We start from the raw sequence: 12,667 nt of genomic DNA, 5'->3' as shown, positions 1-12,667 counted from the left end.
GATCCCAGGAATCTTATAGCTGAAGGAGCTTCAGGTTTCATTTGAGCCTGGCTCCCTCATCTCACAAACCAGAAACTGAGGCTTCACCAGAGGCTATGAAACAATTTTAAAACATTTCTGCAACATTAATATGTCTGCCTTTATAGCCCTGCTTCTAATTTTAATGATAAAGCTAGTCCTAGAAGCTAGATCTCTTAATTAAAGCTAGCCTAGCCCCCTCTTCCTACCCAAATCCAAAGACATAACAGAATAGGAAGGTCTGTGTTGAAAGTTTTACAATATGGTGAAGACTTGTAAATATGAACATAACAGCAACTAAGGATTCTGAAAGCTTTTACTATTTAGTATTCCACTACAAGCTTCTTTATGCCTTTAATTTTCTAACTAAACCCCCCTTTTTCAAAAACCGTTCAGAGGTACAGCCCCTCTTGGACTTTGCTGCCAGAAAAAGAAAAACTCAAATTATTAATTAAGCTTCTGAATTGAGAAAATCGTTCAATCCAGGAAAGGCATCGCTGTATTTTCAGTCATTGGCCCAAACATTTCCCCTCCCCACTGTGGAAATCAGTAAATTTTTTTTTCAGGAGCAAGAAAGGAAGCTCTGAACCACCCAAGCTTGCAGGCTGGGCTCAGTAGCTTTGGAGCTAGAAGGATGCCTGGGGCCTGGCTTCAGTTTGCCCAACTAAGGCTGAACTCCGAAGTCATTCCCGCGGGCTTCTAACCGAACTTGGTCACTTCGCAGTGACTAGTGGACACTTCTCAGTGGACTTTGTAAAGCTGCGTGGTTTCTCTTTTAAGAAAACAATCACTTCATTGTTCTTCACACCCAAGGTCAGCATGCAGGACAATCCTTTGAGGTCCCTTTGTCTCCACAGGTGATGCAGGGATCCTGGTACAGTCATCTCTACCTTTAAGAACCTAATGATTTTCTTTCTGTTTCACCAGACTGGCTACAATATTTACTGACCCTAGAATTACCCATTTGGAAATGGTTAGGATTCAAAGTTCTGCAGGCCTAGGGATTCCTGGTTTCTAATTGCTAATGTTTGAAGTCAGTTTGATTCCTCGGAAATTTGTTCAGCCTGATGAAAGCAAAACTCAAACTCCCCTCGGGGCGCGAGGTGTAAGATGTTTGGGTTCAGTTTGTCTTTTTGATTTGTTGTTTTAGGGGGTCTGGTTGTTTTGGGGAGTGCTTTTACCAAGGCTGCCCTGTTAGCCCCGCATTTCTCCTGGATGCAATTAGAGCTAGGAAGGGCATCAGCCATCCCTTTCGATTGCGGACTCCAGGGTTTCAGTCTCCGCCGCAACCCTGGGCGCCGAGCAGGACCGCAGGGAGCGCGCCCAGGCGGAGCAGCCTTGCGCGGTACCGGTCATCCGCGCTCCGCGCGGCCCTCAGAGCCGCTCAGCGCCCACGCACGCGGCTCCGGCTCACTCTTGGCCTGTGGAGTGCAAGTCACCGAAGTGCCTCACTCCTGGCCTGTGAAGGTCATTGGAGCTGCGTTCACGGGAAGGGATTCAATCCCGGTTCCTCCCGCCGCTAAATGTCATCTGAAATTTTTTGGGAAGGAGGAAAAAATATGGACGTTCTCAGAGTGTGCGGAGGAGGGGGAAAGTGCTCCCGGTTACCCTATCCGAGGCTTCGTTCCTGGCTCTGGGACAGTACAGGGGGCCCCGCGATGAGAGACGAAAATCCTCGGTTCGCCCAGTTTAGAAGTAGGCGTTCAAACTCCAAGGCAAGGCGTCCTGTGTAATAAGGACCCCGGTGATCCCTTTCAAAAGCATCTCTATGCCATGATTGAGCAGGTTTTTGTTTTTAAATCCTGTGTGGAGGCTTTTTGGCGCCTTCGGAATTACATTGTAGAAAATAAAACAGAAAAGAGGGAAGTTTCTACGTGAATTTCCTATGCTCCTAAATTAACATCACGAGATCGCATTGTTTCTCTCGTTTCTATAAACCACAACTAACATCCTGATCTCTCCTACTTATTCCGTTTTACTTTCTACACGGAAAACCACGAAATTATTCTTTAGAATTAAAAGCAGCATTCTGTCCACCCAAAATAAAGATGGCATTATTCAGAAAACTAAATACCTAATTTAGATTTTTTAAATGTCCATTGTCCGTGTGCTTGTAAATTGCATTCGAACTGTCTCATTTTGGTGTTTTCTCTTGAAATTTGTTCAAGTCATCAGTTGGTTTAAGAATTAAACTAAAACGGTATCTAAAAGTTTCAAATATGAGATTCTGTAGAATTTTCAAGAGATACTCCAAAATGACAAAATTTTTAGCTTCCCAAATTTTGTGTTCCAAATTTGTTAAAGTGGCTGCACGAACGCAGGCGCACACATACACACACAGAACACTTTTTAGTACCTGAAATTTTATCTATATCCTATTCAGAATTTATGTTTTCTGTTTTGAAGATTAGCGTTCTTGAAGATATGGCATTCACACGTATATGTTTGTGTATAAACACATACACATTTGTGTATACTTTTCATATACTTATCGATAAAGGGCAAAACTAGACACGGACTAATATTTTTTAGATTTGGAATAAAAACAGTGATTGCAAGGCCTGTTTTCACTTCTCATATCAAAAACTCATCACTAGTTTGTAGTTAGCAAGACAACCTGTCTCCAAGTGAAGCCATTAATGGCACTGAATAATTGTTGATAAGACTTTACCAGTTGCTTAAATTCCCCCACCTCTTCCCATTTCACAGCAGGTCTCCCCAGCAAATCTCATTTTCCACCCCCACACTTAGAGCAAGGGCTTCGCTTAAATTAATTAATGATTATTCTTCCCCAAAGAAGTGTAAATGGACCCTGATTTATAAATTCGCTAATTGGTGTTCCCAGTGTTCACCTCTGAGTATCTCAACCATGTACACATAAAATTCCAGGCTTGTTTACAGGAAACCAGACAACAGCCAAGCAAAACTGAATCACATGAAAGAGAGAAGGAGAAAAGAATTCTACCACCTTCTTACTTTTCCCTTCTTTTGTGAAAAGTACCCCAAAAAAGTCCAAACTAAAGCCTCAGATGGGAAAATTGCTTAAATATTCTCTATCAAACGACTTAATCTCTCCAGAATAAGAAAGCAATTATACCAGCAAGACTTCCAGAATAATCATCAGGTAGATTTTTGCATTTCCAGAAAGAAGAAAGGAAAGTGATGAGCCAATCTGAAGTCTCTTCCTGTGGAATTTGCACTGGTGGGCCTTGCCTTTTTTTTTTTTTTAAACCACCCTGAGAAGGAACTCATTCATAGATTTAAGAAGCAACTGTTTCCCGACTATAAGAAACAAAGTTCTAGAGAGTCCATAATCAGCTTCCAAAAGAGTTCCCTCATTTTATTAATATTATTATTTTTGCCAAAAAGATACACTCTGATGGAGCTGGAATATTCTGCTCTTTATTTTTATAGCAATGAATGCCCTGCAGGAGGGCAGGATGTTTAGGTCTTCTGAGTCAGACATATTGGTCTTTCTCTCCTTGTAGCTCTATATGTAGGATTAAGGATGAGGGACTTCCATTAGGTTCACATCCACACGTGCATAGGGAATTATACGTGTAAATGCGGAACACAAATCACTAATACCTAATCATTTTAGTTTGGGCCCTCAAGCTAGGCATTTCACGGCATTCTGCACTTGCTCACATGCTGCATGGATTAAAGATCTTTTAAACTAATTTTCTGTCATAATTAAAATTTTATACCATTTGAAGCAATTGATAGGAGGATGGGGTTTTGGTTAGGAAATGGGCAGGGAATCTATGTCAATATAATTTCAGTGGAACTCCTCTTTAAGAAATTTAGTTCTTCCTTCCTCCCCACATAAACGACACCCGTAAACTTTTCTTTCTGAGAATTTCATCAATCAACACAAAATTGTAAGCTGGGAGCCCCAATACAGTGTTAAATAAGAAATAGCCTTGGGTAGGGTGACTGGAATTCCGAATTGCAGCGCTGTGAGGCTGTGCACTGATCTACCTAGATAATCTGATCACACATTAGATTTGTGCTTCTGGGAAGAGGGGGCGGTCTCCAAGATGCAGAGTGGGCCACAGAGGCTGGTGAGAGGCAGCAAAAGGACACACTGTGCCCTGCTCTGTTTGTTATGGCTGAATCCATCATGCTAGCTTCTTAACTTGAGGATAGAGGTGACTTTGGAAGGTGCACACTCACCTTCCTCCCCATTGTGGCCCAAACTCTGAACATCAATGTTTTCCTTATTCCCCTTCCTCCTGACTGTGATCCTTTCTTTGAGACTGAGCAGACTAGAATCACTTCCCTTTTCTTAGTGGCTTCTGTTATATGGTTGCTCCAGGGCCAGGGTTTCACACAGAAAGTCTCCATAAACTGCTCCCACTGCCAGGAGCCACTGAGGTGCTCTCTCTGCAGTCATCCCAGCGAACAAGCATCCTCTCCTGGGGACAAAAAATTCAGGCCTTACCTCCTCCCTCCTTTCCCTTTCATACAAGGTCGTTTACCAAAGGAGTGGCCTGGATGGAAGACTGTTTTGACTTGATAGGCGACAGCCTTACAAAAAAGTCCGACAGGCCCCAGAATTGGCTCATCTATGGGCAGAGGCCATGCACCCTGAAGGCCTGTATCGGTGCCAGAAGCCACTTAAGAAGTACGGAGGAACTAGGGTTCCTTGCCCTGGCCTCTACCCCAGGAGACCTCTATGGTCAGAGCCCAGGCCTGTACCCTTGAGTGTTCTCTCCACTGGCTTCCAACTCATCACTTTTATCTGTAACTTAAAGAGCAACTTCCTCTCCTTCACTCTGTTTCCCTATTGGGAGTAAGATGGGTAAAGAGGTAACGTCAGGATTAAAACCTTAAGAGTTTTACTGTGAGCAGACTGGCAGATTAAATTACGGGGCCAGTTCATCTCAGTAACTCGAAAGAAAATGCCCTGGGGTTTCTGTTTGGGCCTCTTCTGTCTTGTTTCCCTAAAGTTTGTGCAGATGGGTGCATACAAGAAAGCGCGAGGCTGCGCGCGTGCGCGTGTGCTCAGAGTGCCCATCAGCTTGCCTATGCATACATGCCTGCGTGCGCGGCCACCTCCCTGGTCTCTCGGGCGCCAAGGTGACAAGGCTCAGGCCTCCAGGCTCTGAAGGGAGAAATCCCTCCTCAGAAGGTTTGAATTATTTCGCTCCGCGGGAGACCAGGTCTCCACTGCACTGTTAGGAGGATGTGGCCCAGAAAGGCCCAAGCCAGAGTTGGGGAAGCCGGGTGCAGCCAGGGATGGGGTCTGAGCGCAGACGGCGCGCTGCAGCCACAGCAGCTGTTCTGGCCCATCCTGGCTTGAAATTTTCTTCTACTGCAGCTTAGAGAAAGGGGAGGAGGAGCCAGGCTCCTCGGAAATGGTCCTTGAGACCCTCTCCAACTAGTGGCATCTGAGCCCTAGTGGCTTCCCCAAAAGACAGAGGATGCCGGTGCAGGCGCAGGCACTTCAGTGACAGTACCTCACAAGCGTCCTCCACAAACCCACGGGCTTCGGATTTTTTCCGGGCCACATAGGCAGGATGGAAATTTTTGAGATACATACGGTGTGCTCTGGTGGGTGGGTTGCCTACAGCGCAGAGGTCAGGCTGGCTCCCGCTGCTGTAGGTTGGCACCCCAGGCTGCAGCTGCTCAGGCGCCAACTTAAAGTCAGCTCTGTCCAGACTCGGAAAGAAAAGTGGTCTGTGAATAAGCAAAAGACCGCTCTTTGGATTAAGGCTTGAATTAAAGTTAAGAATTACAATTTGAGTTGTCTGAGGATCCTGTTAATTTCAGGCTCAGAAAGGCAGGCTGACAGCAGCGGTCCCAGCCGGAGATAGTGAGACTGAAAAATACAGTTGCTCTAGGCAAGGAGTGTAGTGTGTGTGTGTGTGTGTGTGTGTGTGTGTGTGTGTGTGTGTGTGTGTGTGTGTGGCGGAGGGGGGTGTGATGTTCTTTTTGATGGGTTTCTCTAGTGAGACCGAGAGCCACGCAGCAACCTCCTGGCTAGAACAGAGAGAAGGCAAATTGAACAGAACTGCAAGGCCCAGCCAGGCAGAGAAACTGCCCAGAACTGGAGGGTCACCTGCACTACTTATCCATACATATGTCTTTAAATGTGGCCGTGTGTGTGTGTGTGTGTGTGTGTGTGTGTGTGTGTTAGGTCGCTATAAAAGATAAGAAAAAGAAAGGCCTGAAAAGGCTTCAGTCCCCAGGTCGCCAATTTTGCTACAGTCGGGGTCCAGAGCCAGCAGCTCTGCCTCCCGACTCTCTTCTGACAGCCGCATCTCCCAGCTGAGGCGCCCTTTTCCTGAAGGACATTTTCTCGTCCTAAGTCCAGATCGCAAGAAAGCTTTAGCCATTTCCAGAGCTCTAACTTGGGGATCTCCTCGGCTCAAGAGCAGAACAGGTCTCACTGGACCCATAGCCCTGCTCCGCAGAAAGCCCCAGAGCATTCTCGGCTTTGACTTCTTCCTCCCCCTGGACTCTTGCCCGTAGATATATTTCGTTTTCGCTAATCCACACGTCCATCTTTTTCTTTTTAGAAAGGTGACGAGGTAATGGGACGGAGCAACTGAACTCTGTTACATAAAGCAAATTCTATATTCGGACTTCCACTTCGCCCCGCCCCCCTCTCTCAGGAGCTCAAGAACAGAATCCTGAACACCAGTTCCCCACATTCATGTCCCCCTTTGCCCAGATCACCTCACTTTTTCTCCTCACATCCCCTTGGAAGAGCCAGAAGAGCAAACGGTGAGCCGAGTCCCTAATTTGGATCCCACATGTTGGCCCTTTTGAACATAGGACCCTAGATGGCTCTGTGGCCTCCCAAGATAAAAGTTCCTAAGTAACTTCTGCCTTTTCCACTGTCAGGAAAATAAAAGAACCTCTCAAATTGAGAGTTGTCCTAAGGCCTGTAAGAATCTCCAGTAATTGTATGAAGACCCTAATGAGATTTTGAAAACAATTAAATTAGGTGAGGAAAACAGAGTCTAGCCAAAGAAGGCAAACACAGTAATACCACAGGTTCCTTCCTGAATTGCCCACGCAGGGGTCCGCGTGGACCTGCAGCAGTATCCAAATAGATAAAGGCTTGGACGCATGAAATAAATCTTTTAATTTTGTTTTCATCGACTAATAAAAATAATTCCCCAGCACTAAACTCAAATTCCGTAACGGACCGAAAGCACACGGAGAATTCATAAAACCCTGTCTCTGCAGGTCACTCGCTAATCGCGTTATTATTAGCCTCAGGAGCATGGAAATTGAACTGTCAGTGCCTAAAGAGAAAATGTAAGCGACAGCTGTCCCTCCTTAGGTTTGGCCAGCTTTCCGGCTGGAATCCCCAAGCTACTGAACTCCTGGCTGCTCCCACTCCTATGCGGGCCGCCGCCCCCCACCCGGGTCTTGCCAGCATTTGGACCCGGGTCTGCTTCCCAGCCCTTGCCTGGTCTGCAAGAGCACCTCCAGCGTGGTTTTAGAAGTCTGGGCTGGAAAATTTCTGAAGCCGCTAAACCAAGCTTGTGAGGGTTGTGTTTGTGTGCGTGCGCACAAGTTTCTTCTGACCACAGCTGTTCCCCCGGGCTGTTTTTGCACCGATGAAATCTTGGCACTTAATACAAAACGTTAAGTTGCCCCCACCCAGAGTTCTGCTAAAATACAGACATCAACATCCACCCTGCGTTTTACGTGTTCTGTGCACATCGTGTACATAGAATGTCCATAGAACCTAGACACAAATTAATCAAACCCTTCTCCCCCAAATTCAGAGATGTGGGCCTTGAAAAGTGACTCACGGTTCAGGGTAACGGGTCTAACATCCACTCCTGTTTCTAATGGGGCAGAATTATGATTACACTCCAACATGGAAGAGACAGTTGAGAGAGGGACTAGCTCTGCGATCCGAGGCTAAATGAGACAAACTGGGCATTTCCCAAGACGGAAATATCGGGTCTTGAGAAAGTAGCGCCAGTCTTCCGGAGCTCTCAGAAACAAGTCCCAGCTCCTCTTGGCTCTTGCTGTTGTCTAGGACCACTGCGCTCCTTAACATAGGTGCCTGAAGCCCTTGAACATGGGCCCCCAAAAGCTGTTCTCTACTCCCAGAAAAGAATGGAGTGCTAGCAAGTAGGCCTTCTTGCTTCTTGTTGGCGACCAAAATGCAAAGCTCAGGCCAACTCCCCAAGTTGGTTCCGGCGAATTTAGGGAGGCGCAGAACATTTGCTCCAAGAAAAAGAAACCCGTATAGGAGCAAGGCAGGGCGTCTGCGGCCAGGCCTCCCTCCACACCCGTGGACACCGTTTGGCGTCCCCTTTCTGACCGCCTCCCTGTAGTCGGATCCCACGCACTCACCCGGGTGGGGCTCCAGGCTGTGTGTCCCCGCGTCCTCCGTGTCTGCGAGTGGGCCTGCGGGGCTCAGCGCCTCCATGGACAGGTCCAGCCCCTTCTCCTCCCAGTCTCGCAGTTTCCGCTTTTTATTTGAGCCGATCAAGGCTTCAACAGAGAAGGCATGTGCTCGCGAGCTCAGGGCGACTGCAGATCTTCTCCTTTCACTCATTTTAGCCGCCCGCACCCGGGTCCCCGCTAGCCCGCGCCCTCACGCTCCTAGCGCTCGCGGGGCCCGGCCCGGAGACCGGAGAGGCGGCGGAGGCGCAGCAGCCGAGGTTGAGGCGGCGCTGGTTCCGCGGGTGCTCTGCACCCTCCCCCTGTGCCCTCCCCCGCCCTCCGCCGCGGGATGGACCGGCGCTCCCAGCTGCCCCAGCCTCTAGGAACTAGAGCCCGCTGGCCGCATGAGCGCTGGAGTCCTGATTCCCACCCACCCGGGCAGGCGCTCAGTGGCTGCGCCGACTGGACTTCATCTTTTTTTCTTTTTTTTTTTTAATTCATTTTCTCTCTCTCTCTCTCTCTCTCTCTCTCTCTCTCTCTCTCTCTCTCTCTCTCTCTCTCTTTCTCTCTCTCTCCTCCCTCTCTTCTCCTCCCTCCTCTCCCTTTTCCCCTCCTGGTCTTCCCGTCCTTCCTCTGATCCAAACTTCTGGGAAACTTTTCCCCCCTAAATTCCTCCCTTCCCGAAGAAGTGGGGCCGGCTGTGAGCTCTTGTCCGAGGGGTGAGGGAAAGGGAGGGGGGAGGAAGAAAAAGACTGAGGCGGGGGGAAAGCCAGCCCCCAACCAATGGCAAGAAGGGAACAGGAGAAACCCTGAGAGCGCCGACCAATGAAAGTAAGGGAGAGACTGAGGCTCGGGCCAAAGCTGAGCGCAGGGAGTCCGCGGGATGCTTCAGAGCGGACTTTAACCCCTGGCTTCCCGGTCCCCTAGGGTTACTTGAATGGGGAGGGAGGGAAGGGAGCTGAAAGTCAAGATCAGACCTGCGCCCTTACAGACTTCTGCAAATCCCAAATCCATACGTTTTCCTCCCAAATAGACTGGGTCTCATGGATAACTGCAAAATCAGTCATCTTAGCTGCAGATTTGGAATTTAGGGGCTCTGACAAAATGTTAATCTGTCCGAGAAAAGCCAGAAAACGGTTGCGATCATCTTATTCCTGTCCCGAGGTGCTTTTACATCTGCGGGTTCTACCCGATTTCTCCACACAGGTTCCTACTACTTTCCATTTCGACCTTGTCTAAGCAACTCTGGTTAAACCAAAACGAAACAAACAAAAATGCCCGTTACTATCCAGAATCTGGCAACTGAAAAACATATATAGTCTGCTTCCTACTTCCAGCTCTACCTGCTAGAGCAGGAGACACGGGCGCCCTGAGAGCTGGAGGCCGGCGGTGAGGAGTTGTGCTTAGCGCTAGCTCTGCGGGCCGTCCTAGGCTGGGCCCCGCACGCAGCAAATACTAGCTTCCGCTGCGGCGCAGACACTGGGCTGCGCTTCGCCTATTCCGGGCTCTTATTCCAAAGGACCCACAGAGGGTTATCGGGCATGGGCAGCTAAGAACTTTGATAATTGAGAAAGAACTTTTTCAAAATTCCCTTCAAATCCCGTCACCTCGAGAGCCTGGCTCTCCTTCCCTGCTAATCATCTCCCTCCTACCCTCTTTTTAAAAAATCCTTCAGGGCAGTGCTTCCATCAGAGATGGCTAAGGAACTTAAAATGCAACACTCCTGGCTATCGTTATTTCCTACACCCCCTCCAGGTTCTCCCACTAGATGCGGGTGGCAAAAAAGCCGGAGTGAAATCTTGCGCGGGCCAAACTCAGACTGAGTTTAGAATTTGGTCCTGCCCAGCTGGAAAAACGTCTCGAATTTCCCGGGCAGCGGCCGAGACAACCTTGTTTTCTGTTCTAATGCCCAGGTCGAAAAACCTTTCCATCCCTGAACTAAAGAGCTGGAAAAAGCCGCAGGCGGGCAGGCTGTGGACCAGAGGCCCACCAAAAAAGTCCTGCTCACAGACAGGCCCTGAGCAGGGTGTGAACCTGTAAGTTTAAGCTAGGGGATCTATAGCCTGTTGGAAGCCTCTGAGGACCAGCTTTCCCCCACTTTGAGGCAAAAAGGGACAATATCGCATTCCTGGCCTGACTGTCCAGGGGCCCAAGAAAATCTGGTCCTTGACATGGCAGTTGAAAGCACTACTGTTCTGGAAGCAACAACTCAGTGTTGTGGATGGGCCTTGGCCTCTGGAGAAAAGCAAAAAGACCACTTTGGATTTCCCTCAAATCATGCCCAACCTGGACAAGAAGAAGCTGCTGGCACAGCAAATGCAGAACAAAGGATGGAAAAAGCACTGGATGGGTGTGCACAGTCAGGCCTACCCCCTCAACCTTCCTGGAATCTGTGGCTCAGGTTTGAAGGTCCCCAGGGGTACGACAAGAACCCAGTGGATCTAGACACCAGGGACTCCCGCCACTGAGCCTCTGGGAACCCACATGGCAAGGTATGAGATCTCCTAGCATAGTCACCTAAATCACCATTCTCCATTGCTTGCAAGAGCCTTGGTTAAAAAGTGATCTGCAAAAATACTGGAGATAAAGTCAGCCACATGTGTGCAATTTCCTTTCTCTGTGTCTCAGGCCTTGATCTAGGTTCCTGATCTGGTGTTCCTAGACCCCACAGCAAGGGTCAGATGCCAGTGGCTGAGGCCTCAGCCAGGTCTGGTGAGAAAGCTTTGGGCCAGCCTCTAGGCTGTTCCAGGCCTTTCCTCCACTCCATTGCCTATATTGCACATCTTGCCTTCTACTCTGTTACAGGCCTGGTTTGGACTGAGAAGTGGGTACACCACAGGCTACATACCCTATCTGAGGCCACACCAGTTTCCCAAGAAAGAAGATATTTTGGTCATCCACCAACCAAAATGTCCCACAGACATATAAAGAGCAAGGAGCAGTGCCTTCAAGGGCATGCATACATACCCCATCCCAAGGCAGAGTTCTCAGCAAGTTCCTGAATCCCTCCTTTAAGATGCTCACAGGTTGCTCCCCCATACACACACACCTGCACACATATATATCCTGGAATTGTAGATTAGGACACTTAAACCATGGGACCCAAGTGAACATAAGCGGCTTGGAAACTGTCATGAGAACAAAAGAGGGGCAATGAAGTTTTGTGAAGCTATAGGGGTTAATCTAAGTTTTTCCCCCAGGGATATGTGCTCTTTAGTGTGTAACTCTATCCTGATGGGGGAGCAAGACCTGGAGAAAGATTAAGAAAGATGGTTTAATATTTGTAACTTAGGTGTACAATATAGCATGCCATCCAGGGGAAATGGGAAAAGGAGGGCTGTGGTGATTAACTGTGAGAATGTGGACTTGTGGTATGCATTTGCCCTCAATTGACTCAAAAGGCTTTCAAAATAGCTTTTCATTGCCCTAGTTTCTTTCTCTTTTTAACCTTTAAGGATAAGCGTGGGGTGCCTAGTACATAGCTCACACTCTAAGCACTCCCCAGGTTTCCCAACTCCAGGTTCTCTCTTCTACCCTGGGTAGATCCTACAGGTGATGGATCCACTTCATATCTTTTTCTTTTCAAGTCTCAAGATGACCGACAAGGAGCAAGCTAGCCGCTCCCAGCCCTGCCCCTTGCAGGACCCCAAACAGGAAGAGAAGTCATTGAACCCTTGAAAAATCAGAGAAAATTCCCCAGATGTATAAAGTACAACTATATATATAGGTATACAGTGTGTATATGGTTGGGATACACATGCATATACATAGTAGGAATATGTATGCAGGGACAAATGACTGGTGGGGGCCCAGGTCTACCCATGGCAGGAGGAAAACTAGAAAGAGAAGGGCAGTACAGAAAATGCTCAGCTAAAACTGGCCATCCCCACATATTCTGATTTTTTCAAAGGCAAAAGTGAGTTCTACAGCATCAGAGTCATAACACACAAAAGACACTCCCAGACCTTCCACACCAAATACCATGTTAATTTCCACCACTGCTGGTGCCCCAATCTAAGGTGACCCACCAGCCAGCTTTGATTTTGGAGTTTTGAGTAATTGAAAACAAAAGTATAAACTAGCCGGCCAGCAGGACATGTCAGGCTGCCCCTAAACACGTGGGCAGGACACTGTATGGGGGCAAAGGAATGCTAATGAATTCAGCCATCATGGTAGATATAAACGTTATGAGGTGACTATAGGGTAGGAAGAAACCATAGGGACTCTGAGGCAAGGTGGAGCCTAGTGACCAGGCCTGGTACAGCTCCAAACTGTGTGGCCTTAGGCA

General features: G+C 48.1%; 1 protein-coding gene across 3 annotated transcripts in view; it reads right to left on the bottom strand.

The window, feature by feature from the left end:
* Positions 1 to 8,867, bottom strand: part of Tbx15 (T-box transcription factor 15) — a 110,454-nt gene extending 101,587 nt beyond the window's left edge. The window contains exon 1 of one of the 3 annotated variants that reach the window (XM_020176931.2): positions 8,347 to 8,867. In XM_020176931.2, the coding sequence (XP_020032520.2) occupies positions 8,347 to 8,551 (205 nt within the window). In that variant the 5' untranslated portion in view covers positions 8,552 to 8,867. Of the gene's footprint in view, positions 1 to 7,793; positions 8,305 to 8,346 lie in introns of those variants that run through there. The other 2 variants (XM_074050660.1, XM_074050657.1) reach the window with 2 other exon arrangements.
* Positions 8,868 to 12,667: the final 3,800 nt, after the last annotated feature.

The sequence above is a fragment of the Castor canadensis genome, chromosome 12 (assembly GCF_047511655.1).
Source record: "Castor canadensis chromosome 12, mCasCan1.hap1v2, whole genome shotgun sequence".
Lineage (NCBI taxonomy): Eukaryota > Metazoa > Chordata > Mammalia > Rodentia > Castoridae > Castor > Castor canadensis.
The sequence above is the reverse complement of the archived record's forward strand: the minus strand, read 5'-3'. Positions and strand labels throughout refer to the sequence as shown.